The 27,312-nt window shown below is 44.3% G+C and overlaps 1 protein-coding gene across 1 annotated transcript in view; it reads left to right on the forward strand.

Moving 5' to 3' along the window:
- Positions 1–27,312, forward strand: part of nat10 (N-acetyltransferase 10) — a 178,120-nt gene that overhangs the window by 34,993 nt on the left and 115,815 nt on the right. The window contains exons 5-6 of the mRNA XM_080189838.1: positions 15,553–15,675; positions 24,755–24,816. Coding sequence (XP_080045964.1) covers positions 15,553–15,675; positions 24,755–24,816 — 185 coding nt within the window. The remainder of the gene's footprint in view (positions 1–15,552; positions 15,676–24,754; positions 24,817–27,312) is intronic.

Consider the following 27,312-nt stretch of genomic DNA (forward strand, 5'->3'; position numbering starts at 1 on the left):
CTGGTGTGCTCCATGTGCCTATCCAATAACCGCTTGAAAGTTCCTAAAGTGTCCAACTCCACTATCACAGCAGGCAGTGCATTCCACACCCCAACCACTCTGAGTGAAGAATCTACCTCGGACATCCCTCCTATATCTCCCACCATGAACCTTATAGTTATGCCCCCTAGCAACAGCTACATCCACTCGAGGAAATAGTCTCTGCATGCCCACTCTATCTATCCCCCTCATCGCCTTATAAACCTCTATTAAGTCGCCTGTCATCCTCCTCCGCTCCAAAGAGAAAAGCCCCAGCTCCCTCATAAGACCTACGCTCCAAACCAGGCAGCATCCTGGTAAATCTCCTCTGCACTGTATTCAATGCTTCTACAGTCTCCTTCTCGTGAGGTGACCAGAACTGAACACAATATTCCAAACGTGGTCTCACCAACATCCGGTATAGTTGCAGCATAACCCCATGGCTCTTAAACTCAAACCCCCTGTTAATAAACACCAACACACTATAAGCCTTCTTCACAGCTCTATCCACTTGAATGGTAACCTTCAGAGATCTGTGGATATGAACCCCAAGATCTCTGTTCTCCCACATTCCTTAGAACCCTGCCGTTGACCCTGTAATCTGCATTCAAGTTTATCCTACCAAAATGAATCACCTCGCACTTATCAGGATTAAACTCCATCTGCAACTTTTTGGCCCAGCTCTGCATCTTATCAATGTCTCTTTGCAGCCTGCAAGAGCCCTTCACCTCATCCACTACTCCACCAATCTTGGTGTCGTCAGCAAATTTACTAACCCACCCTTCAGCCCCCTCTTCCAAGTCATTGATAAAAATCACAAATAGCAGAGAACCCAGCACTGATCCCTGTGGTATACCGCTGGTAACTGGCCTCCAGTCTGAAAATTTTCCTTCCACCACCACCCTCTGTCTTCTATGAGACAGCCAGTTACTTATCCAATGTGTTGGAACTTTTGAATAGCATCAAGATAGATAAGTCACCGGGACCAGATGGGATGTACCTCAGGTTACTGTGGGAGGTGAGGGAAGAGATTGCAGAGCCTCTAGCGATGATCTTTGCGTCATCAGTGGAGACGGGAGAGGTTCCGTAGGATTGCGGATATGGTTCCTATGTTCAAGAAAGGGAACAGGGATAGCCCGGGGAGTTACCGACTGGTGAGTCTAACCTCAGTGGTTGGTAAGTTGATGGAGAGGATCCTGAGGGACAGGATTTATGAACATTTAGAGAAGTTTAGAATGATCAAAGGTAGTCAGCATGGTTTTGTCAAGGGCAGGTCGTGCCTTACGAGCCTGGTTGAGTTCTTTGAAAATGTGACGGAACACATTGACGAAGGAAGAGCGGTGGATGTGGTTTATATCGACTTCAGCAAGGCGTTCAATAAGGTCCCCCGTGCAAGACGACTTGAGAAAGTGAGAGGGCAGGGGATACAAGGGGCTGTTGCCTTGTGGATCTAGAACTGGCTTGCCTGCAGAAGGCAGAGAGTGGTTGTGGATGGATCTTTTTCTGCATGGAGGTCAGTCACCAGTGGAGTGCCCCAGGGATCTGTTCTGGGATCCTTGCTCTTTGTAATTTTCATAAATGGCCTGGATGAGAAAGTGGAGGGATGGGTTGGTAAATTTGCCGATGACACGAAGGTTGGTGGTGTTGTGGATAGTCTGGAGGGATGTCAGAAGTTGCAGCGTGACATAGATAGGATGCAAGACTGGATGGAGAAGTGGCAGATGGACTTCAATGCGAATAAATGTGTAGTTGTCCATTTTGGCAGGTCCACTGGGATGAAGGAGTATAACATCAAAGGTAAGAGTCTTAGCAGTGTAGAGGATCAGAACGATCTTGGGGTCTGGGTCCATAGGACTCTTAAATCGGCCTCGCAGGTGGAGGATGTGGTTAAGAAGGCATATGGTGTACTGACCTTCATTAATCGAGGGATTGAGTTTCGGTGTTGGGAGATAATGCTGCAGCTTTATAAGATCCTAGTCAGACCTCACTTGGAGTACTGTGCGCAGTTCTGGTCGTGTCACTACAGGAAGGATGTGGAAGCTATTGAAAGGGTGCAGAGGAGATTTACAAGGATGTTGCCTGGATTGGGTGGCATGCCTTATGAAGATAGGTTGAGGGAGCTCGGTCATTTCTCCCTGGAGAGACGAAGGATAAGAGGTGACCTGAAAGAGGATTATAAGATTTTGAGAGGTATTGATTGGATGGATTCTCAGAGGCTATTTCCCAGGGCTAAAATGGCCGCTACGAGCGGACACAGGTTTAAGGTGCTGGGGAGCAAGTACAGAGGAGACGTCAGGGTTAAGTTTTTCACTCAGAGGGTGGTGGGTGAGTGGAATCGGCTGCCGTCGGTGGTGGTAGAGGCGAACTCGTTGGGGTCTTTTAAGAGACTTCTGGATGAGTACATGGGATTTAATGGGATTGCGGGTTATAGGTAGGTCTAGTAGGTAGAGATATGATCAGCGCTACTTGTGGGTCGAAGGGCCTGTTTGTGCTGTAGTTTTCTATGTTCAGTCAGCCAAATCTCCTCCTCTCCCACACATCCTTACTTTCTTCATGAGCCTACCTTGGGGAACCTTATGAAACGCCTTACTAAAATCCATCTATACGACATCAACTGCTCTACCTTCATCCACACACTAAGTTACCTCCTCAAAGAATTCAATCAAATTTGTGAGGCAGGACTTACCCCTCACGAAACCGTGCTACCTATCCCGGATTAAACTGCATCTTTCAAAATGGTCATAAATCCTATCTGGGAGGCAAGAGAGGCGATTGCAGAGCCTCTGGCTCTGATCTTCAGGTCATCGTTGGTCACAGGTATAGTGCCAGAAGATTGGAGGTTAGCGAATGTTGTCCCATTGTTTAAGAAGGGGAACAGAGACTTCCCCGGGAATTATAGACCGGTGAGTCTTACTTCTGTTGTGGGCAAGGTTTTAGAAAAAATTATTAGGGATAGGATTTATAGTTATTTGGAGAGTAATGAATTGATTGGAGATAGTCAGCATGGTTTTGTGGAGGGTAGGTCATGCCTTACTAACCTTATTGAGTTTTTTGAGAAAGTGACCAAAGAGGTGGATGGGGGTAAGGCAGTGGATGTGGTATATATGGACTTAAGTAAGGCGTTTGATAAGGTTCACCATGGAAGGCTTCTGCAGAAAATGCAGATGTATGGGATTGAGGGTGATTTAGTTAATTGGATCAGGAATTGGCTAGCAGATAGGAGACAGAGGGTGGTGGTTGATGGTAAATATTCGTCATGGAGTTCGGTTACAAGTTGTGTGCCTCAGGGATCTGTTTTAGAGCCACTGCTGTTTGTAATTTTTATTAATGATCTGGATGAGGGTATAGTTGGGTGAATTAGAAAGTTTGCTGATGACACCAAAGTCGGAGGTGTGGTAGATAGTGAGGAAGGGTGTCATAGGTTACAGAGAGACTTGGACAAGTTGCAGAGCTGGGCCGAGAGGTGGCGGATGGAGTTTAATGTGGAAAAGTGTGAGGTAATTCACTTTGGCAGGAATAACAGATGTGTAGAGTATAGGGCTAACGGTAGGACTCTGAATAGTGTTGATGAACAGAGGGATCTAGGTGTATGTGTACATAGATCCCTGAAAGTTGGGAATCAAGTAGATAAGGTTGTTAGGAAGGCATATGGTGTCTTGGCGTTTATTGGGAGGGGGATTGAATTTAGGAGCTGCAGCGTCATGTTGCAACTGTACACAACTCTGGTGCGGCCGCACTTGGAGTATTGTGTGCAGTTCTGGTCCCCACATTATAGGAAGGATGTGGAGGCTTTGGAGAGGGTGCAGAGGAGGTTTACCAGGATGTTGCCTGGTATGGAGGGGAAGTCCTATGAGGAGAGACTGAGGGATTTGAGGTTGTTTTCGTTAGAAAGAAGGCGGCTACGAGGGGACCTTATTGAAACATATAAGATGATTAGAGGTTTAGATAGGGTGGATAGTGATAGCCTTTTTCCTCGGATGGAGAAAGCTAGCACGAGGGGGCATAGCTTTAAATTAAAGGGGGGTAGTTATAGGACGGATGTCAGGGGTAGGTTCTTTACCCAGAGGGTGGTGAGGGATTGGAATGCCCTGCCTGCTGCAGTTGTAAATGCGCCTAGTTTGGGGGCGTTTAAGAGATCCATGGATAGGTTTATGGACGAAAAGGGATTGGTTTAGGTTAGAGGGTCATTGCTTTTTAATTGGTCGGCGCAACATCGTGGGCCGAAGGGCCTGTTCTGCGCTGTAATGTTCTATCTCTCAGGACTCTCTCCATTAACTTACTGACCATCGAAGTAAGACTAACTGACCTATAATTACCAGGGTCATTTGTATTTCTTGAAAAGCGGAACAACGTTTGCCACTCTCCAGTCCTCTGGCACTTTCCCCGTGGACAGTGAGGACCCAAAGATCAAAGCTAAAGGCTCCGCAATCTCATCCCTTGCCTCCCAAAGTATCCTAGGATGTATCTCATCTGGCCCAGGGAACTTACCACCCTCAGGTTTTTCAAAATTGCTAATACATCTTCCCTCAGAACATCTACCTCCTCCATCCTATCACCCTGTATCACAGACTCATCCTCAAAAACATGGCCCCTCTCCTTAGTGAACACTGAAGCAAAGTAATCATTCAATGCCTCCCCTATCTCTTCTGACTCCATGCACAAGTTCCCACTACTATCCTTGACTGGCCCTAACCTCACCCTGGTTATTCTTTTATTTCGCACATAAGAGTAAAAAGCCTTAGGGTTTTCTTTTATCCGACCCGCCAAGGACTTCTCATGCCCCCTCCTAGCTCTCCTAGGCCCTTCTTTAACTCATTCCTAGCTACCTTGTAACCTTCAAGCAACCCAACTGAACCTTGTTTTTTCATCCTTACCTTTCCTTCTTCCTCTTAACAAGGTATTCAACCTCCTTTGTGAACCATGGTTCCCTCACTCAGCCATTTCCTCCCTGCCTGACAGGGACATACCTATCAACAATACCCAGTATTTGTCCCTTGAGAAAGCTCCACTTTTCGTTTGTGTCCATACCTGACAGTTTCTGTTCCCATTTTATGCTCCCTAATTCTTGCCTAATCGCATCATAATTACCCCTGCCCCAATTATAAACCTTGCCCTGCCGTGTGACCCTATCCCTCTCCATTGCAATAATGAAGGACACCGAATTATGGTCACTATCTCCAAAGTGCTCTCCCACAAACAAATCTCACACTTGGCCCGGTTCATTACCCAGTACCAAGTCCAATGTGGCCCCACCTCTTGTTGGCTTATCCACATATTGTGTCAGGAAACTCTCCTGCACACACTACAAAAAGTGTCCCATCCGAACTATTTGACCTATAAAGGTTCCCGTCAGTATTTGGAAAGTTAAAGTCTCACAAACTTCTGTGGCCAAGAGTTCCACAGATTCACCACTCTGGCTGAAGAAATTCCTCCTCATCTCTGTTCTAAAGGATCGTCCCTTTAGCCTGAGGTTGTGCCCTCTGGGATCTAGTTTTTCCTACTTGAGGAAACACCCTTTCCACGTCCAGTCTGTCGAGGCCTCACAGTATCCTGTATGCTTCAATAAGATCTCCCGTCCACCATCCTTCTAAACTCCAACGAGTGCAGACCTCGAGTCTTCAACCATTCTTCATATAACAAGCTTTTCATTCTAGGAATCATTCTTGTGAACCTCCCTTAGATATGGGGCCCAAAACTGCTCACAATACTCCAAATGGGGTCTGACCAGAGCCTTATACAGCCTCAAAAGTATATCCCTGCTCTTGTATTCTAACCTTCTTGACATGAATGCTAACGTTGCATTTGTCTTCCTAACTGCCGACTGATCCTGCAAGTTAACCTTAAGAGAATCTTGATCAAGGACTGTCAAGCCCCTTTGTGTTTCTGATTTCCTAAGCATTTCCCCATTTAGAAAATAGTCTATACCTCCATTCTTCCTCCTAAAGTGCAGAACCTCACACTTTTCCACGTTGTAATCCATCTGCCACTTCTTTGCCCACTCTCCTAACCTGAGCAAGTCTTTCTGCAGCCCTCCTGCTTCCTCAATACTACCTGTAATATTGCTGTCGCAGAGCCATGGTTGTAGAGGGGCAGGACTGGCAACTCAATATTCTGGGGTATAGAATCTTCAAGCGAGATGGGGGAGGTGGTGTTGCAAATTAATCAAGGAGTCAGTTACTGCAGTAAGGATGGATGATATCTCTGAAGTTTCCTCAAATAAAACAAAAATGGGGCGATCCCATTGCTGGGAATCTACTATGGGCCCTAAATAGTCAAGGAGGGATAGAAGGTCAGATATGTAGGCAAATCTCTGAGAATTGTACGAATATTAGGGTTAGAAATAATAGGGTATTTCAGTTTTCCCGACATTAACTGAGGTAGCCAAAGTGTGGATTCTTAGTGGCGGCAGAATTCTTAAAATGCATCCAGGAGAACTTTTATGCCAATGTGTAAAAAAAACCTACAAGCGAGGTGGCAGTACTGTACCTAGGTTTAGGGAACGAATCTGGACAAGCAATACACAATTCAGTTGGGGAGCATTTTGGTGACAATGACCATAACTCAGCAGAAATTTGGTAGTTATGGAAAGGGACAAAGCTGAACTGGAAATGTCTACTGGAATATAGAAAATATAGAAAGAAATTAGGAAAGTGAAGAGAGGGCATGAAAAAACCGGAAAATCCAGAGGTATTTTGTAGAAGTTTTTAGGTCAGTTAGCGGATCCACAGGCAGATTTTTAGTTTTCGTAATAGTTTGGGGGGAAGGGTTAAAATTATTTTTATCCAACGAGATAATGTTAGCAGTTTGCTCATGTGAATGCAATAACAGAATTAAAATAAATGAGATGTGATTTTTAAAGTATTAAGTTTCTATTTATTAAAATGTTAAGTGAATCATTTTAACATGTGTATTTTTAGTATATATAATTATTTGTTCGCCCCAGTCAAAATGCGAGTTGTACATTCTAGCTTTGAACCAGAGCTCTGCTATTGAAACATAGTGTATTAAATAAAAGGCATCTGTTGACCAGACGTGAGAAAGTGTCTTTTCTATGTGCTCAGGAGGGACACTATCAGATTGTTTTGGCAATACACCTATGGGGATGGAATTAGAATAGAAGCATCCTTAGCAACAAGGAAATGAGTCTTGCCAAAGGGAAGAAATCGGTATTCAACGGACAGATAGAGTATTATTACGTCAAGTAGTGCATCACAATTGGCTGAAGTAATCTGTCATGTTTTGAACTGACATGTTAATATGTAATGAAACTGAATCTAAGCTAATTAGAATGGAGTATCTTAAATAGCAGAAGGCATAATTGTACTGTACTTTGGCTCTGTGCCTTAGATCTTTAGAAGGGTCTTGTTGAGCTGACCCAGAGCTATTCGACTATCCAAAGCCTTCCAATTGTCATATGTTAATGTTTTCTTTGTCTTGTATGATTTTTATATTTTAAAATAAATTTTAATTACACCTTGAGCAAAAATCTTGCCTTTGAGAACTTATTTTTAAGTGATTTTTAAGTTTTTTTAATAAAGTTAGGCCACCATCAAAGAATCCTCAAATCCCTGTTTTATAAATATATTAAGAGCAGAGGGATAAGCTGGGAAAGAGTCAAGCCCATAAGGGACCAATGTGGCAATTTGTGTGTGGAGCCGGAAGATGCAGGTGAGATGGTAAATGAGTATTATGCATCTGCGTTCACTATGGAGAAGAATGATGTAAATCAGGGGAGGACATTGTGATTTGCTTCAACAGCTTAACATTCAAGAGGGAGGAGGTAATAACAGTTTAACGGGCCCTAAAAGTGGCTAAATCCCCAGGCCCAGATGAGATATATTTCAGGCTGCTGTGGGAGTCAAGGGAGGAAATTGCAGAGGCTCTGACAATTTTCAGATCCTCTCTGGCCACAGGGTAGGTGCCAGAGGACTGGGGAACAAAGAACAATACAGCACTGGCCCTTTGACCCTCCAAGCCTGCACCGCTCATTGATTCAACTAGACCATTCTTTTGTATCCCTCCATTCCCAGTCTGCTCATGTGACTATCCAGGTAAGTCTTAAATGATCCCAGCATGTCCGCCTCCACCACCCTGCTTGGCAGTGCATTCCAGTCCCCCACCAACCTCTGTGTAAAATATGTCCCTCTGACATCTGAGTTAAACCTCCTCCTCTCTCCCCCCGCCCCCCCCTCACCATGAGCCTGTGACCCCTCGTGATCATCACCTCCGACCTGGGGAGAAAGCTTCCCACTGTTCACCCTATCTATGCCCTTCATAATTTTATACACCTCTATTCAGTCTCCCCTCATTCTCTGTCTTTCCAGGGAGAACAACCCTAGTTTACCCAATCTCTCCTCCTAGCTAAGACCCTCCATACCAGGCAACATCCTGGTAAACCTCCTCTGCACTCTCTCCAAAGCCTCCACGTCCTTCTGGTAGTGTGGCAACCAGAACTGAACGCAGTACTCCAAATGTGGCCTAATCAACATTCTATACAGTTGTAACATCAGATGCCAATTTTTATACTCTATGTCCCGTCCAATAAATGCAAGCATACCATATGCCTTCTTCACCACCTTCTCCACCTGTGCTGCCACCTTCAAGGATCTGTGGACTTGCACACCCAGGTCCCTCTGTGTGTCTATACTCCTGATGGTTCTGCCATTTATTGTATAGCTCCCCCCTACATTAGTTCTACCAAAATGCATCACTTTGCATTTATCTGGATTAAATTCCATCTGCCATTTCTCTGCCCAATTTTCCAGCCTATCTATATCCTGCTGTATTCTCTGACAATGTTCATAGCTATCCGCAAGTCCAGCCATCTTTGTGTCATCCGCAAACTTGCTGATCACACCAGTTACACTTTCTTCCAAATCATTTATATATATCACAAATAGCAGAGGTCCCAGTACAGAGCCCTGCAGAACACTACTGGTCACAGACCTCCAGCTGGAAAAAAACCCTTCCACTGCTACCTTTGTCTCCTGTGGCCAAGCCAGTTCTCTACCCATCTAGCCACCTCTCCTTTTATTCCACGAGATTTAACCTTTTGCACCAACCTGCCATGAGGGACTTCGTCAAACGCTTTACTGAAATCCATATAGACGACATCCAAGGCCCTTCCCTCATCAACTGTTTTTGTCACCTCCTCAAAAAACTCCACCAGGTTTGTGAGGCTTGACCTCCCTCTTACAAAACCATGCTGTCTATCACTAATGAGATTATTCCGTTCTAAATGTGCATATATCCTATGTCTAAGAATCCTCTCCAACAGTTTCCCTACCACAGATGTCAATAAGAACATGAGAATTAGGAGCAGGAGTAGGCCATCTAGCCCTTCGAGCCTGCCCCGCCATTCAATAAGATCATGGTTGATCTGTCATGGCTCAGTTCCGCTTTCTCCCCATAACCCTTAATCCCCGTGCCTACCAAAAACTTATCTACCCGCGTCTTAAATACGTTTAGCGAGGCAGCCTCCACCACTTCAACGGGCAGAGAATTCCAGAGATTCACCACCCTTTGAGTGAAGAAGTTCCTCCTCAACTCCGTTCTAAACTCCCCCCCTGCCCCCCTCTTATCTTGAGGCTGTGCCCTCTAGTCCTAGCTCACCGGCCTATAATTACCCGGGTTATCCTTGCTACCCTTCTTAAATAACAGTACCACGTTAGCTATCCTCCAATCTCTGAGACCTCACCTGTGCCCAATGAAGAGACAAAGATTTCTGTCAGAGGCCCAGCAATTTCATCTCTTGTCTTCCTGAGCAGTCTAGGAGAGATGCCATCGGGCCATGGGGATTTGTCAGTTTTAATGTTCCCTAAAAAGCCTAACATTTCCTCCCTTGTAATGGAGATTCTCTTCAGTCAACACTTTCCTCTGAGACGCTCCCAGTCAACACTTCCAATGGTCAATGTACTATCATTATTCAAAAAAGGAAGTAGGGAAAAAACAGGTAATTATAGGCCAGTGAGTGTAACACCAGTGGTAGGGAAATTATTGGAAAAAAATTCTGATGGACAGAATTGAACTCTATGGGGGGAGGCAAGGGTTCATCAAAATTAGTCAGCATGGCTTTATCATATAGAGATCGTGTATAACAAATTTGATTGAATTTTTCACGGAAGTGACTAGGTGTGTAGGTGAGGGTAGTGCAGTTGGTGTGGTCGACGTGGACTTCAGCAAGGCTTTTGACAAGGTCCCCCATTGGAGATTGGTGACGAAGGTAAGAGCCCATGGAATCCTGGACAACTTAGTAAACTGGATTCAAAATTGGCTCAGGGGCAGCAGGCAGAGGGTGATGGCTGAAGGTTGTCTTTGAGACTGGAAGCCTGTGTTCAGTTGAATACAGCAGGAATCGGTACTGGGTCCCTTGCTGTTTGTGTGTACGTAATACCCCAGATGAGAATGTGAGGTATGATCAAAAAGTTTGTTGGTGACTCAAAAATTGGCAGTGTGTTAAATGATGAGGAAAGCCTCAGATTACAGGTTGATACTGACGAGCAGAAGCTTTTACATGTGAAAGATAGAAGATCAGGTGAATATTCAACAGGCAAGTTAGTATCTTTGCCGGTAGTAAATCATAAATGGAATTTAACCTTGAAATGTGAGTTAATGCATTTTCGGAGGACTAACAAGGTAAGGGAATATGCAATGAATGGTCAGACCCTAGAAAGTACAGAGGATCAGAGGGATCTTGGCGTGCATGTCCAAAGATCCCTAAAGGCAGCCAAAAGGGTATATGGAATACTTGCTTTTAATAATGAGGAATTGAATATAATAGGGAGGTTATGATGGAGCTATATAAAACGCTAGTTAGCCCACAGCTGGAGTGCTGTGTGCAGTTCTGGTCACCACACTATAGAGAGAATGTGATTGTGCTCAAAGGGTGCAGAGGAGATTCACCAGGATGATGCCTGGGCTGGAGCGTTTCAGCTATCGAGAGAGACTGGACCAACTGGGGTTGATTTCCTTGGAGGAGGAAGGACCTTTTCATTTTAGCGGAGTGGTTGATAACCAGTAGCATAGATGTAAGATAAGAGGCCAGAGGTTTATAGGAGATATGAAGAAAAATGCTTCCATCCAGAGGATGATGGGAATCTGGCACTCGCTGCCTGAAAGAATGGTTGAGCAGGAACCTTCACAATATTTAAGAAGCATTTTTTTTAAAGGTTATTAGTCACAAGGTTACATTAACACTGCAATGAAGTTACTGTGAAAATCCCCTAGTTGCCACAATCTAGAGCCCGTTTGGATACATAGAGGGAATTTAGCTTGGTCAATGCACCTAACAATAGGTCTTTCAGACTGTGAGAGGAAACCGGTGCAGGCACGGGGAGAATGTGCAAATTCCGCACAGACAGTGACCCAAGCCGGGAATCGAACCCGAGTCCCTGGTGCTGGGAGGCAGCAGTGCCAACTATTTAGATTTAGATGACCATTTGAAATGCCGTCACATGCAAGGCTACGGATGACACGCTGGAAAATGGGATTTGAATATTTAGATCCTTGATGGCCAGCTTGAACAGGCTATAAAACTCTATAATAGTGGCTGAACCATGCAGAGCAGTAATATCCTAAGATTGATCCTCAGACTTTGCTCAGTTAACTCAGCACTCCTGAAATAAACAGACTAAGATGAATATTATTCGTTGATGCTTTGGGAAAAGTAGCATCACGTTTGGTATGTCCATCGAGCCTGTTCCACCATTCGATATGATCATGGCAGATTGGACACTTCAGTGCCTTTTACACTAACCACTATCCCCATAACCCATTACATCATTGTTAATCAGAAAGCTATCAATCTCTCTTTAAACATACTCGGTGACTGAGGCTCTACACACTCTGGGATGGAGAACTCCAAAGATTCACAACCCTCTGTGTAATTTCAGGCCAAAGTGGCTTCTCCCTTATTTTGAAATTGTGCTGTCTGGTTCTAGACTCCCCAGCCAGGGAAAATATCTTTCCAGATTCCCATCTACTCTGTCTATTCCTTTTAGTATTTTTAGTATTTGTCCCACCATCCCAGGAATAAGTCTGGTGAACCTTTGTTGCACTCCCCTTCAAATATTCCTAATTTAAGGGGACCAAAATTGTACACGTTGCTCCAGGTGCAGCCTAACCAAGCTCCTATACAATTGAAGCAAGATCTCATTACTCCTGTACTCAAAGCCTCTCCCAATAAAGGATAACATTCCAATTTTCCGAACAGCTTGCTGCACCTGCACGTTAGCCTTTAGCAACTTCTGAACAAGGACACCCAGGTTCCTTTGTATATTTACACTTTCTAATTTCTTACATTTAGGAAATGCTCTGCACATCTGTTCCTTCTGCCAAAGTGGATTACCTCACGTTTTTGCACATTATATTCCACCAGCCATGATCTTGCCCATTCATTATGTCTGTCCAAGTCCTCCTGTAGCTCTTTACATCTTCCTCATTGACACACATTCCCACCTAGCTTTGTAAGATTTACAAACTTGGAAATATTACATTGGATCCCACATCCAAATCATTGCAATATATTGTCAACAGCTGGGGCCCTAGAACTGATCCCTGCACTATCTCACTAGTCACAGCCGTAAAACATGAGAATGACCCCGTTTATTCCTACTCTGTTTTCTGCCTTTTAGCCGATCCTGAATCCATGTCATATGTTGCTTGTTATTCCATGTGCTTTTATTTTGCTAATTAACTCTTGGGACTTTATCAAAAGCTTTCTGAAAACCCAAAAATACTAAGTCCATTGACTCTGTCAATTTTTTTAGTAAAATACTCAAAATTCTTTGTCAACATGATTTGCCATTCATAAATGCATACTTACAATGCTCAATTAGATTATTATTATCCAGGTGTCTGTTTGTCACATCCTTTATAATAGTTTCTAACATTTTCCTGACTATTGATGTAAGGCTAAAAGGCCTGTTTTTTCCCTCCCTGCCTCAAACAGTGGGGTGACCTTTTCTATCTTCCAATCTTGAGGAACCATTTTGGAAGATGATCACCAGTGCATCCACTATCTCTGTAGCAAACCCTTTTAACACCTTGGGAGGTAACAGCACAGTGGAATTGTCATTGGACTAGTAATCCCGAGACCCAGGATAATGCTCTGGGGACCCGGCAGATGGTGAAATTTAAGCTCAATGAAAATCTAGAATTAAAAGTCTAATGGTGTTGATTATTGTAAAAAAAAAACTGGTTTGTTAATGTCCTTTAGAGAAGGAAATCTGCTACCCTTACCTGTGTGGCCTACATGTGACTCCAGACCCAAAGCAATGTGGTTGATTATCAAATGCCTTCTGAAGTGGAGGGACGTCAAGGTAGATAAATCCCTGGGACCTGATGAAGTCTATCCCAGGACATTGTGGGAGGCTAGGGAGGAAATTGCAGGTCCCCTAGCTGAGATATTTGAATCATCGATAGTCACGGGTGAGGTGCCTGAAGATTGGAGAGTGGCCTTTTTTAAGAAAGAGCTGCAGGGAAAAGCCTTGGAACTACAGGCCAGTGAGCCTCATGTATAGTGGGTAAATTGTTGGAAGATATTTTGAAAGACAGGATCTACAGGCAATTAGTGACACAAGGACTGAGTAGGGCAAGTCAGCATGGCTTTGTGGCTGGAAAATCATGTCTCACAAATTTGAGTTTTTTGAAGGGGTAACCAAGAAGGTAGATGAGGACAGTGCAGTTGATGTTGTCTACATGGACTTAAGCAAGGCCTTTGACAAGGCATGGTAGGTTGTTGCATAAGGTGAAATCTCATGGGATCCAGGGTGAGGTATCTAAAGGGATACAAAATTGGATTCTTGACAGAAGGCAGAAGGTGGTTGTAGAGAGTTGGATGAGAATATAGGAGACATGGTTAGTAAGTTTGCAGATGACACCAAGATTAGTGGCATGGTGGACAGTGAAGAGAGTTATCTCTGATTGCAACAGGATCTTGATCAATTGGGCCAGTGGGCTGGTGAATGGCAGATGGAGTTTAATTTAGACAAATGCGAGGTGATGCATTTTGGTGAATTGAACCAGGGCAGGATTTACTCAGTTAATGATAGGGCAATGGGGAGAGTTACAGAACAAAGAGATCTAGGGGTACAGGTTCATAGCTTCTTGAAAATGGAGTCACAGGTGGACAGAGTGGTGAAGAAGGCATTCGGCATGCTTGGTTTCATCAGTCAGAACATTGAATACAGGAGTTGGGACGTCTTGTTGAAGTTGTACAAGACATTGGTAAGGCCACACTTGGAATACTGTGTACAATTCTGGTCACCCTATTATAGAAAGGATATTATTCAACTAGAAAGAGTGCAGAAGGGATTTACTAGGATGATACTGGGACTTGATGGATTGAGTCATAAGGAGAGACTGAATAGACTGAGACTTTTCTCTCTGGAGCGTAGGAGGCTGAGGGGTGACCTTATAGAAACCTATAAAGTAATGAGGGGCACAGACAAGGTAGATAGTCAATACCTTTTCCCAAAGGTAGGGGAGCCTAAAACTAGAGGGCATAGGTTTAAGGTGAAAGGGGAGAGATACAAAAGTGTCCAGAGGGGCAACTCTTTCACACTCAGGGTGTCGAGTGTCTGGAACAAGCTGCCAGAGGTAGTAGTAGAGGTGGGTACAATTTTATCTTCTAAAAAGCATTTAGATAGTTACATGGGTATGATGGGTATAGAGGGATATGGGCCAAATGTGAGCAATTGGGATTAGCTTAGGGGTTTAAAAAAATGGGTGGCATGGACAAGTTGGGCTGAAGGGCCTGTTTCCATGCTGTAAACCTCTATGGGCTGGCCCAGCCTGTGATGCCCACATCCTATAAAAATGAATTTTTAAAAAATACGTAATGCCAGATCCTGGAGATGTATCACACTTCATTCCATTGATTTCTCCATGAATGTTAACCACTTGCATGAGGTACAGGAGATCATCGAGGACCTGTGGAATTATATCCCTGGAAAGAGTCAGTGGTCAGTGCTGGAGTAGAGGGGAAATGCTAGTTTATGGAATTGTGGATGAGGTGCAAGGAATGGTGTTAAAAGTCAGACTTACTCCCAAGAATTTTATTCTGGAGTGAATCCTGTAGAGATTTGTCTCCTAAGTGTACCCATAGCTTAGAATTGTAGGTTCAAGCCTCCTTCTATTGGCTAAGGTGTATACTGGCATGATACAAGAATCCATAACATCTCTAACATTCAGGATTACGTTAGAGTCTGTTGCTGCTGGTTTACAGCTGTAAGATCCTGTTGCATGTGACATTTACTCTTGGATTTACTTGATTGCTGACTGTCAGCTTTTAACTTTGTGGTGGAATCCATTGCAACGTCAAATAGCCGTTAACACACTTAGAATTGGTCTGAATTCTTGGGTTGGACAGAATACAGTATTCAGTAAGCACTCAGTCAGAAACATGGTGTACCTGTAGTATATTACGAACACTTAATATATTGATTTTAATGTAAAAAACCATGCACTATCATTTCCCTCTCTTGGTAAGTTGTAAAAGACTGTGCTTGAACAGATTGGCATCTTATCTTTTAGGACTTTGAAGCCCTAACTCCAAACCTTTTGGCCAGAACAGTTGAGACAGTAGAAGGGGGCGGACTTGTTGTGATTCTGCTGAGAACTGTCAACTCCTTGAAGCAGCTTTATACGATGACAATGGTACGTATTGTTTATGATGCACTCCAGTAACTGCTCGTACACAGCAGTTCTTTTCATTGTCCAGTTTGTATGTTATCCTGTACTGATGTGACATCCATATGGTAAATTTATTAATGATAACTGTCTGATGGTTCTGATATAATTGATACCCAAGGTATTCATCTTTTCAGTATACCATTCTTTGTTTTCCTATACAAGTTTCATTTCCTCAGCATGCTTGATTTGATGACCTATCATATAGAAAATTCATCATCATTTGTTTAGCTGTTTGTACTACAGTACTAAATTGTACAGGTTAGATAGTTACAAGGTAGAGTTCCAGATTATCCTGAGAGAGGATATATTGGCATTGAAATTGGTGCAGATTTAGCAGAATTATACAGGAGCTAAAAGGGTTAAATTCTGGAGACAGGCCACATGAACACAGCTTGTGTTCGACTATAGAAGATTTAGAGGTAGTCAAATTGAAGTGTTTAAGATAATTAAGGGCTTTGATCGACTGGATAGGAACTATTTCCTCTGGTAGGAGTCCAAAATAAAGTAGCATAGCTTTCAGATTAAATTGGGATAAGAACATAAGAAATAGGAGCAGGAGTCGGCCATCTAGCCCTTCGAACCTGCCCCGCCATTCAATAAGATCAGGGCTGATCTGAAGTGGATCAGTTCCACTTTCCCGCTCTCTCCCCATAACCCTTAATTCCCTTATCGATCAGAAACCTATCTACCCGTGACTTAAGTATATTTAGCGAGGTAGCCTCCACCACTTCAACAGGCAGAGAATTCCAGAGATTCACCACCCTTTGAGTGAAGAAGTTCCTCCTCAACTCTGATCTAAACTGCCCCCCCCCCGCCCCTTATCTTGAGGCTGTGCTCTCTAGTCCTGCTGTCTTTTCTAAGCGGGAAGAATCTCTCTACCTCTACCCTATCCATCCCCTTCATTATCTTATACGTCTCTATAAGATCCCACCTCATCCTTCTAAACTCCAATGAGTACAGACCTAGTCTATTTAATCTCTCTTCATAGTCCAACCCCCTCATCTCCGGTATCAGCCTAGTGAACCTCCTCTGCACTCCCTCCAAGGCCAAAATATCCTTGCGCAAGTGCGGTGACGAAAACTGCACACAGTACTCCAGCTGCGGCCTCACCAGTACCCTGTACAGCTGCAGCAAGACCTCCCTACTTTTATATTCTATCCCCCTCGCTATAAAGGCCAGCATCCCATTCGCCTTCTTGACCACCTGCTGCACCTGCAGACTGGGTTTTGCGACTCATGCACAAGGGATGAGAATAGGAAGTATCTCTTCACACTAAAGGTATGAAACTCTGGAACCCTTTCCCTCAAGAAGCCTTTGGAGCTAGCTTAGTTGAACATTCCAAAACGGAAATGTATGTATTTTTGGTGGACAAGATCATTAAAGCTTATAAAGCCATGGTGGACAGATGAAATTTAGATCAGCTATGATATAATCAAATGGTGGGATTGGCTTCAGGGGGTTAGTTGGGGGGTGGGGGGAGGGGTGCCCTACTCCTTTTGTATAAGTTAGCTGAGATCAGCTGAGTAGCTTCCAGTGAAGTGTGGAAACCAAGAATTGCAGATCTCCACAAAGACAGGGAAATCCTGTTAGAGTAAATGAAAAATGCGACCTTTGCAATTTATGTGCCTGGTATATGTACATTACATGAGAAATTCTAAAACAATTAAAAATATTATTGAGATAACATGATACTTTATAATCATAGAAACATAGAAAATAGGAATGGGGTGAGGCCATTTGGCCTTTCGAGCCTGCTGCACCATTCACTATGATTGTGGCTGGTCATCAAACTCAATAGCCTGATCTCTTCTCTTCTCCTCCCCACCCCCACTTCTCCCCTCCCCTTCGCCCAAAGAGTTATATCTAACTCCTTGAAAAAATGCACTGAATTTACAGCAAACCTATCTATTGGGTACATTAATATAAATCAGTTTCACTTTGGAAAAATCCAAGCCATTGAATGACCACAAAAACAGAAAATGCTGGAAACTCTCAGGTCTGACAGCATATGTGGAGAGAGAACAGCATTCTCTCTTTTTGTTTCAGATTTCAGGACTTGCAATAACTTGCTTTTATAGAATTTTACTATGCAGAAGGAGGCCTTTGAGTCTGCACTGACCACAATTTCATAGAACATAGAAAACTACAGCACAAACAGGCCCTTCGGCCCACAAGTTGCACTGATCATATCCCTACCTACTAGGCATACCTATAACCCTCAATCCCGTTAAATCACATGTACTCATCCAGAAGTCTCTTAAAAGACTCCAACGAGTTCGCCTCTACCACAACCGACAGCAGCCGATTCCACTCACACCACCCTCTGAGTGAAAAACTTACCGCTGACATCTTTCGCAGGTGGAGGATGTGGTCAAGAAGGCGTATGGTGTACTGACCTTCATTAATCGAGGGATTGCGTTTAGGAGTCGGGAGATAATGCTGCAACTTTATAAGACCCTTGTCAGACCCCACTTGGAGTACTGTGCGCAGTTCAGGTCACCTCACTACAGGAAGGATGTGGAAGCTATTGAGAGGGTGCAGAGGAGATTTACAAGGATGTTGCCTGGATTGGGAGGCATGCCTTACGAAGATAGGTTGAGGGAGCTGGGACTCTTCTCCCTTGAGAGACGAAGGATAAGAGGCGACCTGATAGAGGTTTATAAAATGTTGAGAGGAATAGATACGGTGGATTCTCGGAGGCTATTTCCCAGGGCTGAAATGGTCGCTACGAGAGGACACAGATTTAAGGTGCTGGGAAGCAAGTACAGAGGAGATGTCGGGGTAAGTTTTTCACTCGGAGGATGGTGAGTGAGTGGAATCAGTAGCCGTCGGTGATGGTAGAGGCAAACTTGCTGGGGTCTATTACAAGACTTCTGGATGAGTACATGGGATTTAATGGGATTGGGAGTTACAGATAGTTCTATAGCCTGGTAGGTATGGATATGATCGGCACAACTTGTGGGCCGAAGGGCCTGTTTGTGCCGTAGTGTTCTATGTTCTATCTCCTCTGTACCTACTCCCCAGCACCTTAAATCTGTGTCCTCTCATAGCGACCATTTCAGCCCTGGGAAATAGGTCCGAGAAGCCACCCGAGCTACACCTCTCAACATCTTATCTCACCCAGCTCTATCCCCATAACCCATACATTTATCCTAGCTAGTTCCCCTGATATTAAGGGGCAATTTAGCATGGCCAATCCACCTAACCCTGTGTGGAGTTTGCATTTTCTCCTCGTGTCTGCACCGGTTTCCTCAGGGTGCTCCGGTTTCCTCCCACAGTCCAAAGATGTGCGGGTTAGGTTGATTGGCCATGCTAAGAAATTGTCCCTTAGTGTCCAGGGATGTGTAGGTTAGAGGGATTAGTGGGTATAATATGTAGGGATAGCGGGGTAGGGCCTGGGTGGGATTGTGTTCGGGCAAACTTGATGGGCCAAAGGCCCTCTTTCTGCACTGTAGGGTTCTATGATTCTATGATCTTGGACTGAGGGAGGAAACCAGAGCACTGGAGGAAATCCATGCAGACATGGGGAGAATGTGCACACACTGCACAGACAGTGACGTAAGCCAGGAATTGAACAGGTCCGTGCTGCTGTGATGCAGCAGTGCTGGCCACCGTTCCACCCTAATCTTAGTGAGTGAGAAAGACAAAGTTCACAGTTAATGCAATAACTTTGAAGAGTTGAGGAAGAACTTCTTCTCTCACAGGGTGGTGAATCTCTGGAATTCTCTGCCCATTGAAGCAGTGGAGGCTACCTCGTTAAATATGTTTAAGTCACGGGTAGATAGATTTCTGATCAATAAGGGAATTAAGGGTAATGGGGAGCAGGTGGGTAAGTGGAACTGAACCACTATCAGATCAACCACGATAATGTTGAATGGCGGGGCAGGCCCGAGGGGCTAGATGGCCGACTCCTGCTCCTATTTCTTAGTGATATGGGGATGCAAGAGCATTGGGTCAAATGGAGAAATCTAGATCATGTAGGAATTGTGCTTCAAAAAATACAACTGTCATTTGCCAATAAATGCATTCTCAATGCTTGACATAAGCCAAGTATTTGGTAAGTGTGTGCTTTAGAACATTTAGGTAAAGTTTATTAGAATAAGTAATTACAGGCCAGTGAGCCTTACATCGGTGGTAGGGAAATTATTGGAAAGGATTCTTCGAGACAGGATTTATTCCCACTTGGAAATAAGTGGACGTGTTAGTGAGAGGCAACATGGTTTTGTGAAGGGGAGGTCGTGTCTCACGAACTTGACCGAGTTTTTCAAGGAAGTGACGAAGATGATTGATGAGGGTAGGGCAGTGGATGTTGTTTACATTGACTTCAGTAAGGCCTTTAACAGGGTCCCCCATGGCAGACTGGTGCAGAAGGTGAAGTTGCAGTGGGATCAGAGGTGAGCTGGCAGAGTGGATACAGAACTGGCTCGGTCAAAGACTCATGGTGAACAATCACTGAAACTACTATATGATGACATCAGCAAGTTCCATCCCACCATCAGATTCACCATGGACTACTCTCCGGAATCAGTTGCATTCTTGGACACACGCATCTCCATCAAGGACGGTCACCTCAGCACCTCACTGTACCGCAAGCCCACAGATAACTTCACGATGCTCCACTTCTCCAGCTTCCACATCCTTCTGGTAGTGTGGCGACCTGAACTGAACACTGTATTCCAAGTGCGGCCTAACTAAGGTTCTATAAAACTGCAACATGACTTGCCAATTTTTAAACTTAATATCCTGGCCGATAACTTCACGATGCTCCACTTCTCCAGCTTCCACCCTTAAATATGTTAAAGAAGCCATCCCCTACGGACTAGCCCTCCGTATACACAGGATCTGCTCAGATGAGGAGGATCGCAACAGACACCTCCAGATGTTGAAAGATGCCCTCATAAGAACAGGATATGGCGCTCGACTCATCGATCGACAGTTCTGACACGCCACAGCCAAAAACTGCACTGACCACCTCAGAAGACAAACACGAGACACAGCGGACAGAGTACCGTTCGTCATCCAGTACTCCCCTGGAGCAAAGAAGCTACGACATCTTCTCCGAAGCCTTTAACATATCATTGATGAAGACGAACATCTCGCCAAGGCCATCCCCACATCCCCACCTCTTGCCTTCAAACAACCACACAACCTCAAACAGACCATTGTCTGCAGCAAACTACCCAGCCTTCCGGAGAACAGTGACTACAACACCACACAACCCTGCCACAGCAACCTCTGTAAGATGTGCCGGATCATCGACACGGATGCCATCATCTCACGTGAGAACACCATCCACCAGGTACATGGTACATACTCTTGCAACTCAGCCAACATTGGCTACCTGATACGCTGCAGGAAAGGATGTGCTGAGACATGGTACATTAGGGAGACTATGCAGATACTATGTCAACAGATGAATGAACACCGCTGGACAATCACTGGGCAAGAGTGTTCTCTTCCTGTTGGGGAACACTTTGGCCTGTGATCTTCAGGGAAGCATTCTCCAAGGCAGCCTTTGTGATACACAACAACGCAGAGTCGCTGAGCAGAGACTGATGGCCAAGTTCCGCACATACGAGGACGGCCTCAACCAGGATCTTGGTTTCATGTCACACTATCTGTAACCCCCACGACTTGCCTGCGCTTGCAAAATCTCATTAACTGCCCTGTCTGGAAACAATACACATCTCTTTAACATTTGCTTCGCACACATTGTCTGTACCTTCAAGACTTGATTACCTGTAAAGTCTCGCATTCCAACCATTATTTTGTAAACTGAGTTTGTGTCTTTATATGCCCTGTTTGTGAACAGAACTCCCATTTACCTGACGAAGGTACAGCGCTCCAAAAGTTAGTGGCTTTTGCTACCAAATAAATCTATTGGACTTTAACCTGGTGTTGTGAGACTACTTACTTGGTCAAAGAAGATAGAGGGTAGCAGTGGTAGGGTGCGTTTCTAAGTGGAAGGCTGTCAAAAGTGGCGTTCTTCAGGGATCAGTGCTGAGACCTTTGCTGTTTGTAATATATATAAATGATTTGGAGGAAAATGTAACTGGATTGATTAGTAAGTTTGCTATCCTCAACCGACCGTCATCTATTAACGATGAGGCAATAGACAGGATTCCCCAGGTGGATATCAACAGCGCCATGGATGACCCGCCAGTACTAGCCGACGTCACGAAAGCTGTCAGCCAGCTATCCAGTGGCAAAGCCCCAGGGGCAGATGCCATACCCGCAGAAATCCATAAAGCTGCTGGTCCTGCACTTATCGAGAAGCTCACCAAGTTGTTTCAGTCCCTTTGGAAGCAAGGATCCATTCCTCAGGAACTTAAAAGATGCTTCCATTGTACACTTCTACAAGAAGAAGGGCAATTGGCAAGTATGAGACAATCACCAAGGAATCTCGCTGCTCTCCATCACAGGAAAAACCCTCGCAAGAGTCCTGCTAAATCATCCGGTCACTCACCTGGAGCTGGGCCTGCTTCCAGAGTCACAGTGTGGCTTCCACAAAGGTTGTGGGACTACTGACATGATTTTTGCTGCATGCCAACTTCAGGAGAAGTGTCAGGAGCAGAATCCGAGCTCTACACAACCTTTGTTAACCTCACGAAAGCCTTCAATACTGTCAGCCGACAAAGCCTGTGGAGGATCATGTCAAAGTTTGGCTGCCCCCCCCAAATTCATTCAGATGGTACGTCAGTTCCATGATGGCCAGAGTACTGGACGGCAGAGAATCCTCTGAGGCATTCCCAGTCACCAGTGGCGTTAAACAGGGCTGTGTACTCGCACCCACACTGTTCAGCATGATGTTTACTGCCATGCTGAATGATGCCTTCCAGGGCAGTGCTGCTGGAATCAGCCTCAAGTACAGAGTGGATGGGAAGCTCTTCAACCTGAGGAGACTTCAAGCTATTACCAAAGTGAAGGAGACTGTTCTGAGAGATTTCCTCTTTGCCGATGACTGCGTCCTGTATACTGGCTCAAAGCCAGAGATACAAGTCAGTATAGACAAATTTTCCACGGCTTGTGACAACTTTGGACTCACCATCAACATTAAAAAGACTGAAGTCATGCACCAGCCTGTTCCTCATGCACCGTACACAGAACCCATAATCACAACCAAAGGGCAGAAACTACAGGCAGTGGACCAGTTCACTTATCTTGGCAGCACCCTCTCCCAAGCAGTGACTATTGATACAGAAGTTAACTGCAGAATAGCAAAGGCAAGTTCTGCTTTCGGTAGACTGCACTCCACTGTATGGGAATGTCAAGGAATCAGCCCAGCAACAAAACTGAAGGTCTACAGCGCGGTGGTACTCACTACCCTCCTGTATGCCTGTGAAACGTGGACTGTGTATCGAAGGCATGCAAGACAGCTCAATCATTTCCACATGACTTGTCTCTGCAGAATATTACGCATCCGGTGGCAAGACAAAGTACCAGACACTGAAGTTCTCTCTAGAGCAAGTTTACCATCAGTCCACACACTGCTGATGAGAGCACAGACCCGGTGGGCAGGTCATGTCATCCATACGTCAGACGAGCGCAGACCCGAGCAGCTCCTTTTTGGGGAACTCTTTGCTGGAAGATGCTCGCATGGAGGGCAGAAGAAACTTTTCAAAGACACACTCAAGGCCTCCCTGAAGTCGCTTGACATTGTCACGACCACCTGGGAAACGCTGGCACAAAACCACCCTACCTGGCGCTGCCTCATCCACAAAGACTGTCAAACTCACGAAGCAAGGTGTATTGCTGATGCACAACTTAAGCGCGAACTGCGCAAGTCCAGAGCCACCAGCGCAACAACTACAGTGTCTGCACAAGTCTGTCCAATATGTGCCAGGACATTCCGTGCCCGAATTGCCCTGATCAGTCATCTTCAGACACACAGCAACCAGCCTCAAAATGACTAATGGTGTTGAGGTCCTCATCGATGACGATGGACAAACAACAGCAACATATATAAATGATTTGGAAGAAAATGTAACTGGATTGATTAGTAAGTTTGTGGACGACACAAAGGTTGGTGGATTTGCGGATAGCGATGAGGACCATTAGAGGATACAGCAGGATATAGATCAGTTGGAGACTTGGGCAGAGAGATGGCAGATGGAGTTTAATCCGAACAAATGTGAGGTAACGCATTTTGGAAGGTCTAATACAGGTAGGAAATGTACAGTAAATGGCAGAACCCTTAAGAAAACTTATAGGCAAAGAGATCTGGGTGTACAGTTACATATGTCATTGAAAGTGGCAATGCAGGTGGAGAAGGTAGTCAAGAAGGCATATGGCATGCTTGCCTTCATCGGCCGGGATATTGAGTTTAAAAATTGGCAAGTCATGTTGCAGCTTTACAGAACCTTAGTTAGGCCGCATTTGGAATATCGTGTTCAATTCAGGTCGCCACACTACCAGAAGGATGTGGAGGCTTTGGAGAGGTTACAGAAAAGATTTACCAGGATGTTACCTGGTATGGAGGGCATTAGCTATGATGAGAGTTTGGAGAAACTTGGTTTGTTCTCACTGGAATGACAGAGGTTGAGGGGAGACCTGATAGAAGTCTACAAAATTGAGAGGCATGGACAGAGTGGATAGTCAGAAGCTTCTTCCCGGATTGGAAGAGTCAATTACTCGGGGGCATAGGTTTAAGGTGTGAGAGGCAAGTTTTAAAGGAGATGTATGGAGGCAGGTTTTTTACACAGAGTATTGGGCGCCTGGAACCCGTTGCCGGGGGATGGAGTGGAAGTGGATACAGTAGTGACTTTTAAGGGACGTCTTGACAAGTACATGAATAGGATCGGAATAGAGGGATGTGGTCTCTGGAAGGGTAGGGGGTTTTAGTTAAGTTGGGCAGCATGGTCGGTGTGGGCTTGGAGGGCCGAAGGGCCTGTTCCTGTGCTGTAATTTTCTTTGTTCTCTGTTCTAAGTAGATTAGACTAAATCCTGTTGCTGCAATTGAAGTGTAATAGTCCAAATTTTAAGTGTTTTTTGTGCCTTGTATTTTGATTTCTATTTTCTTTCTTCCTCCAACCCCCTACCCAAGGATGTCCACGCACGTTTCAGAACAGAATCACATCAGGATGTGGTTGGCAGATTCAATGAAAGGTAGACGTTTTTAAAAAGAACCAGTGAACCAATACACTTGCATTGAAATGAGCTGTACACCAGGTATATGTAATTCTGGAAGGGGAGATGTGGACTTTGTTAAAGAATAGGGGAAAGTTACAGAGAAAGGTAGAAAGAGGACATATCACCATTTGAAGAGGGATATTAATGAAATATAGAGGAGGGGTAGCAAGGAAAACTAAATTGGGAGTAAATTCTAATGAGAGACATATAGTAACTAAGTAAACCCGTCCGTCCAGAAAATTATAGTTATAGAGCTCTTTCTTCAGGATTTTACCTGTCTGGTTAAAGTTCTATGATTACAAAGCTGAAAAGGGAAGTCTTTTTTATTGGGAACATTTATTTCACTCGAAGAACTAGGACCAATCCACATCCAATAACCTGCTGTGAAAATTCTGCTCATATTTTGACAGCTGTGATAAATTTCACCATAGCAGCTGAAGCAATTCTCAATATTCTAAAACAGTCAGCACCAGTCTGCAAAAAAACAACCTGCAGTATTCTCAAAGAGAAAGGCAAGTTGCCCTATCTCCTAATGTCACAGTTCCTTAAAAAAAATCAGGATTCAGGTCCTCATCTTCATCAAAAGTGAATCAGTTCTTCCTTGGACTGTATCCTATCTGTTATCGAGTTTTATTGAAACCCACCTACTAATTTTAGAGGGAGGTTAACAGACTAACCAACAATGACCGTGCCAATAAAATTCAGCCTTTTTGCATTTAGAGGAATGTTAGGAATTTGAAATTAGATCATCAGAGGATGTCAGGTGGAATATATGGTGGGAGATTACTTTGCTTAGACAAAAGACTGCAGAGATTTTTGAAAATGCAGACAAATATCTTGATTTTTTTTGCTGATGCAAAAGAAACCGTTGGCGTTTGACAGGAACAACGTGTTGAACTTGGTGCAGGTAAGGACTTGAGTTGCGTAGTTTTGAATTAGTTGGAAGTTGAAAGAAGATGGGGGCCTTTTGAAAAAAAAATCTTTTTGAGAGTGGTGACAAAATAGGGATGTAAGTACAATGTCCCACCCATGCCCATCCTTCCTGGTTCTTATGCAGTACCAGCCACAGGCATCAATTTCCAAATCTCTCCATGAATCGCCCTTGTATACCCATGTTATATGTTATCAGAAAGGCTTTCTGCTATGAAATAGATCATTTTAATATTTCCAGAAGGGTAGAAAGTTCTCAATGATGAGATTGTGGGGAAGGGAGAAAGAACTTTGACCAGATCTCTTTTGATCCACCTGCCACAAGAATCAGAGTGGACAAAGGGTGGACCATGGAAAGGTCCATTGACCATGGGCAGATTTTCTGGCAAGGCTATAAAATCCTGCCCTTTATCTCTACTCCCTTTTGTGCTAACTTTCCTTAGCAAGAGCATCTGGATAAAATCAGTTGCAGTACCAATGATAACAAATAGGTGAATATTTTAGTTTTGAATCATGTGCTTGTCATAGAAACGAAAAGCAGGAGTAGGCCATTTGGTCCTTCACCATTCATCTTTGTTAAGGCTGATCATCAGATTCAGTATCTTGATCCTCCTTTCCCCAATATCCCTTGATCTCTTTAGCTCCAACAGCTATATCTCATTTCTTCTTGAAATTAGACAATGTTTTGGCCTCTAATGCATTCTGTGATAGTGAATCTCACACATTCACCACTCTCTGGGTGAAGAAATTTCTCCTCACCTCAGTTTACCCCTTAGCCTCAAACTTTTCCACCAATGGTCTGGACTCTCCCACCATCGGGAACATTCTTTCTGAATCTACCCTGTCTAACCCTGTTCGAATTTTGTAAATTTCTATAAGATTCCCTCTCACTCTTCTAAACTCCAACGAATGTAATTCTAACCAACTTGTTCCTCCTCAAATGACAGACCTGCCATCCCAGAAATCAGCCTGGTAAACCTTCGCTGTCCTCCCTGTATACAAGGACATCCTTCCTCAGATAAAGACACCAAAACTGCACACAACACGCGTGGCCTCACAAACGCCCTATACAATTACAGCAAAACATCCCTGCCCCTGTACTCAAATTCGCTCACTGAGAAGGCCAGTATACCATTTGCCTCCTTCACTGCCTGTTGTACCTGCACTCACTTTCAGCGATTGATGTGTGATGACCCCAAAGGGTCCAAAGATGTGCGAGTTAGGTTAATTGGCCAAGCTTAATTGCCTCTTAGTGTCCCGGGATGCATAGCTTAGAGAGATGAGCGGGTAAATATGCAGGAATACAAGGAAAGGGCCTGGGTGGGATTGTTGGCGGTGCAGACTCAATGGGCTGAATAGCTTCTGCACTATAGAGTTTCTATAACTCCAAGGTCTCATTGAGTATCCACCTCTCTCCATTTACACCCATTCAAGTAATAATCTGACTTCGTATTCTTGCTACCAAAATGGAGAACCTCACATTATTCCATATTATACCCACACACACAAACTGTCCAAATCACACTGAAGCATCTCTGTGTC

The sequence above is a fragment of the Carcharhinus amblyrhynchos genome, chromosome 6, assembly GCF_965287045.1.
Source record: "Carcharhinus amblyrhynchos chromosome 6, sCarAmb.v2.hapA, whole genome shotgun sequence".
NCBI classification, from domain to species: domain Eukaryota; kingdom Metazoa; phylum Chordata; class Chondrichthyes; order Carcharhiniformes; family Carcharhinidae; genus Carcharhinus; species Carcharhinus amblyrhynchos.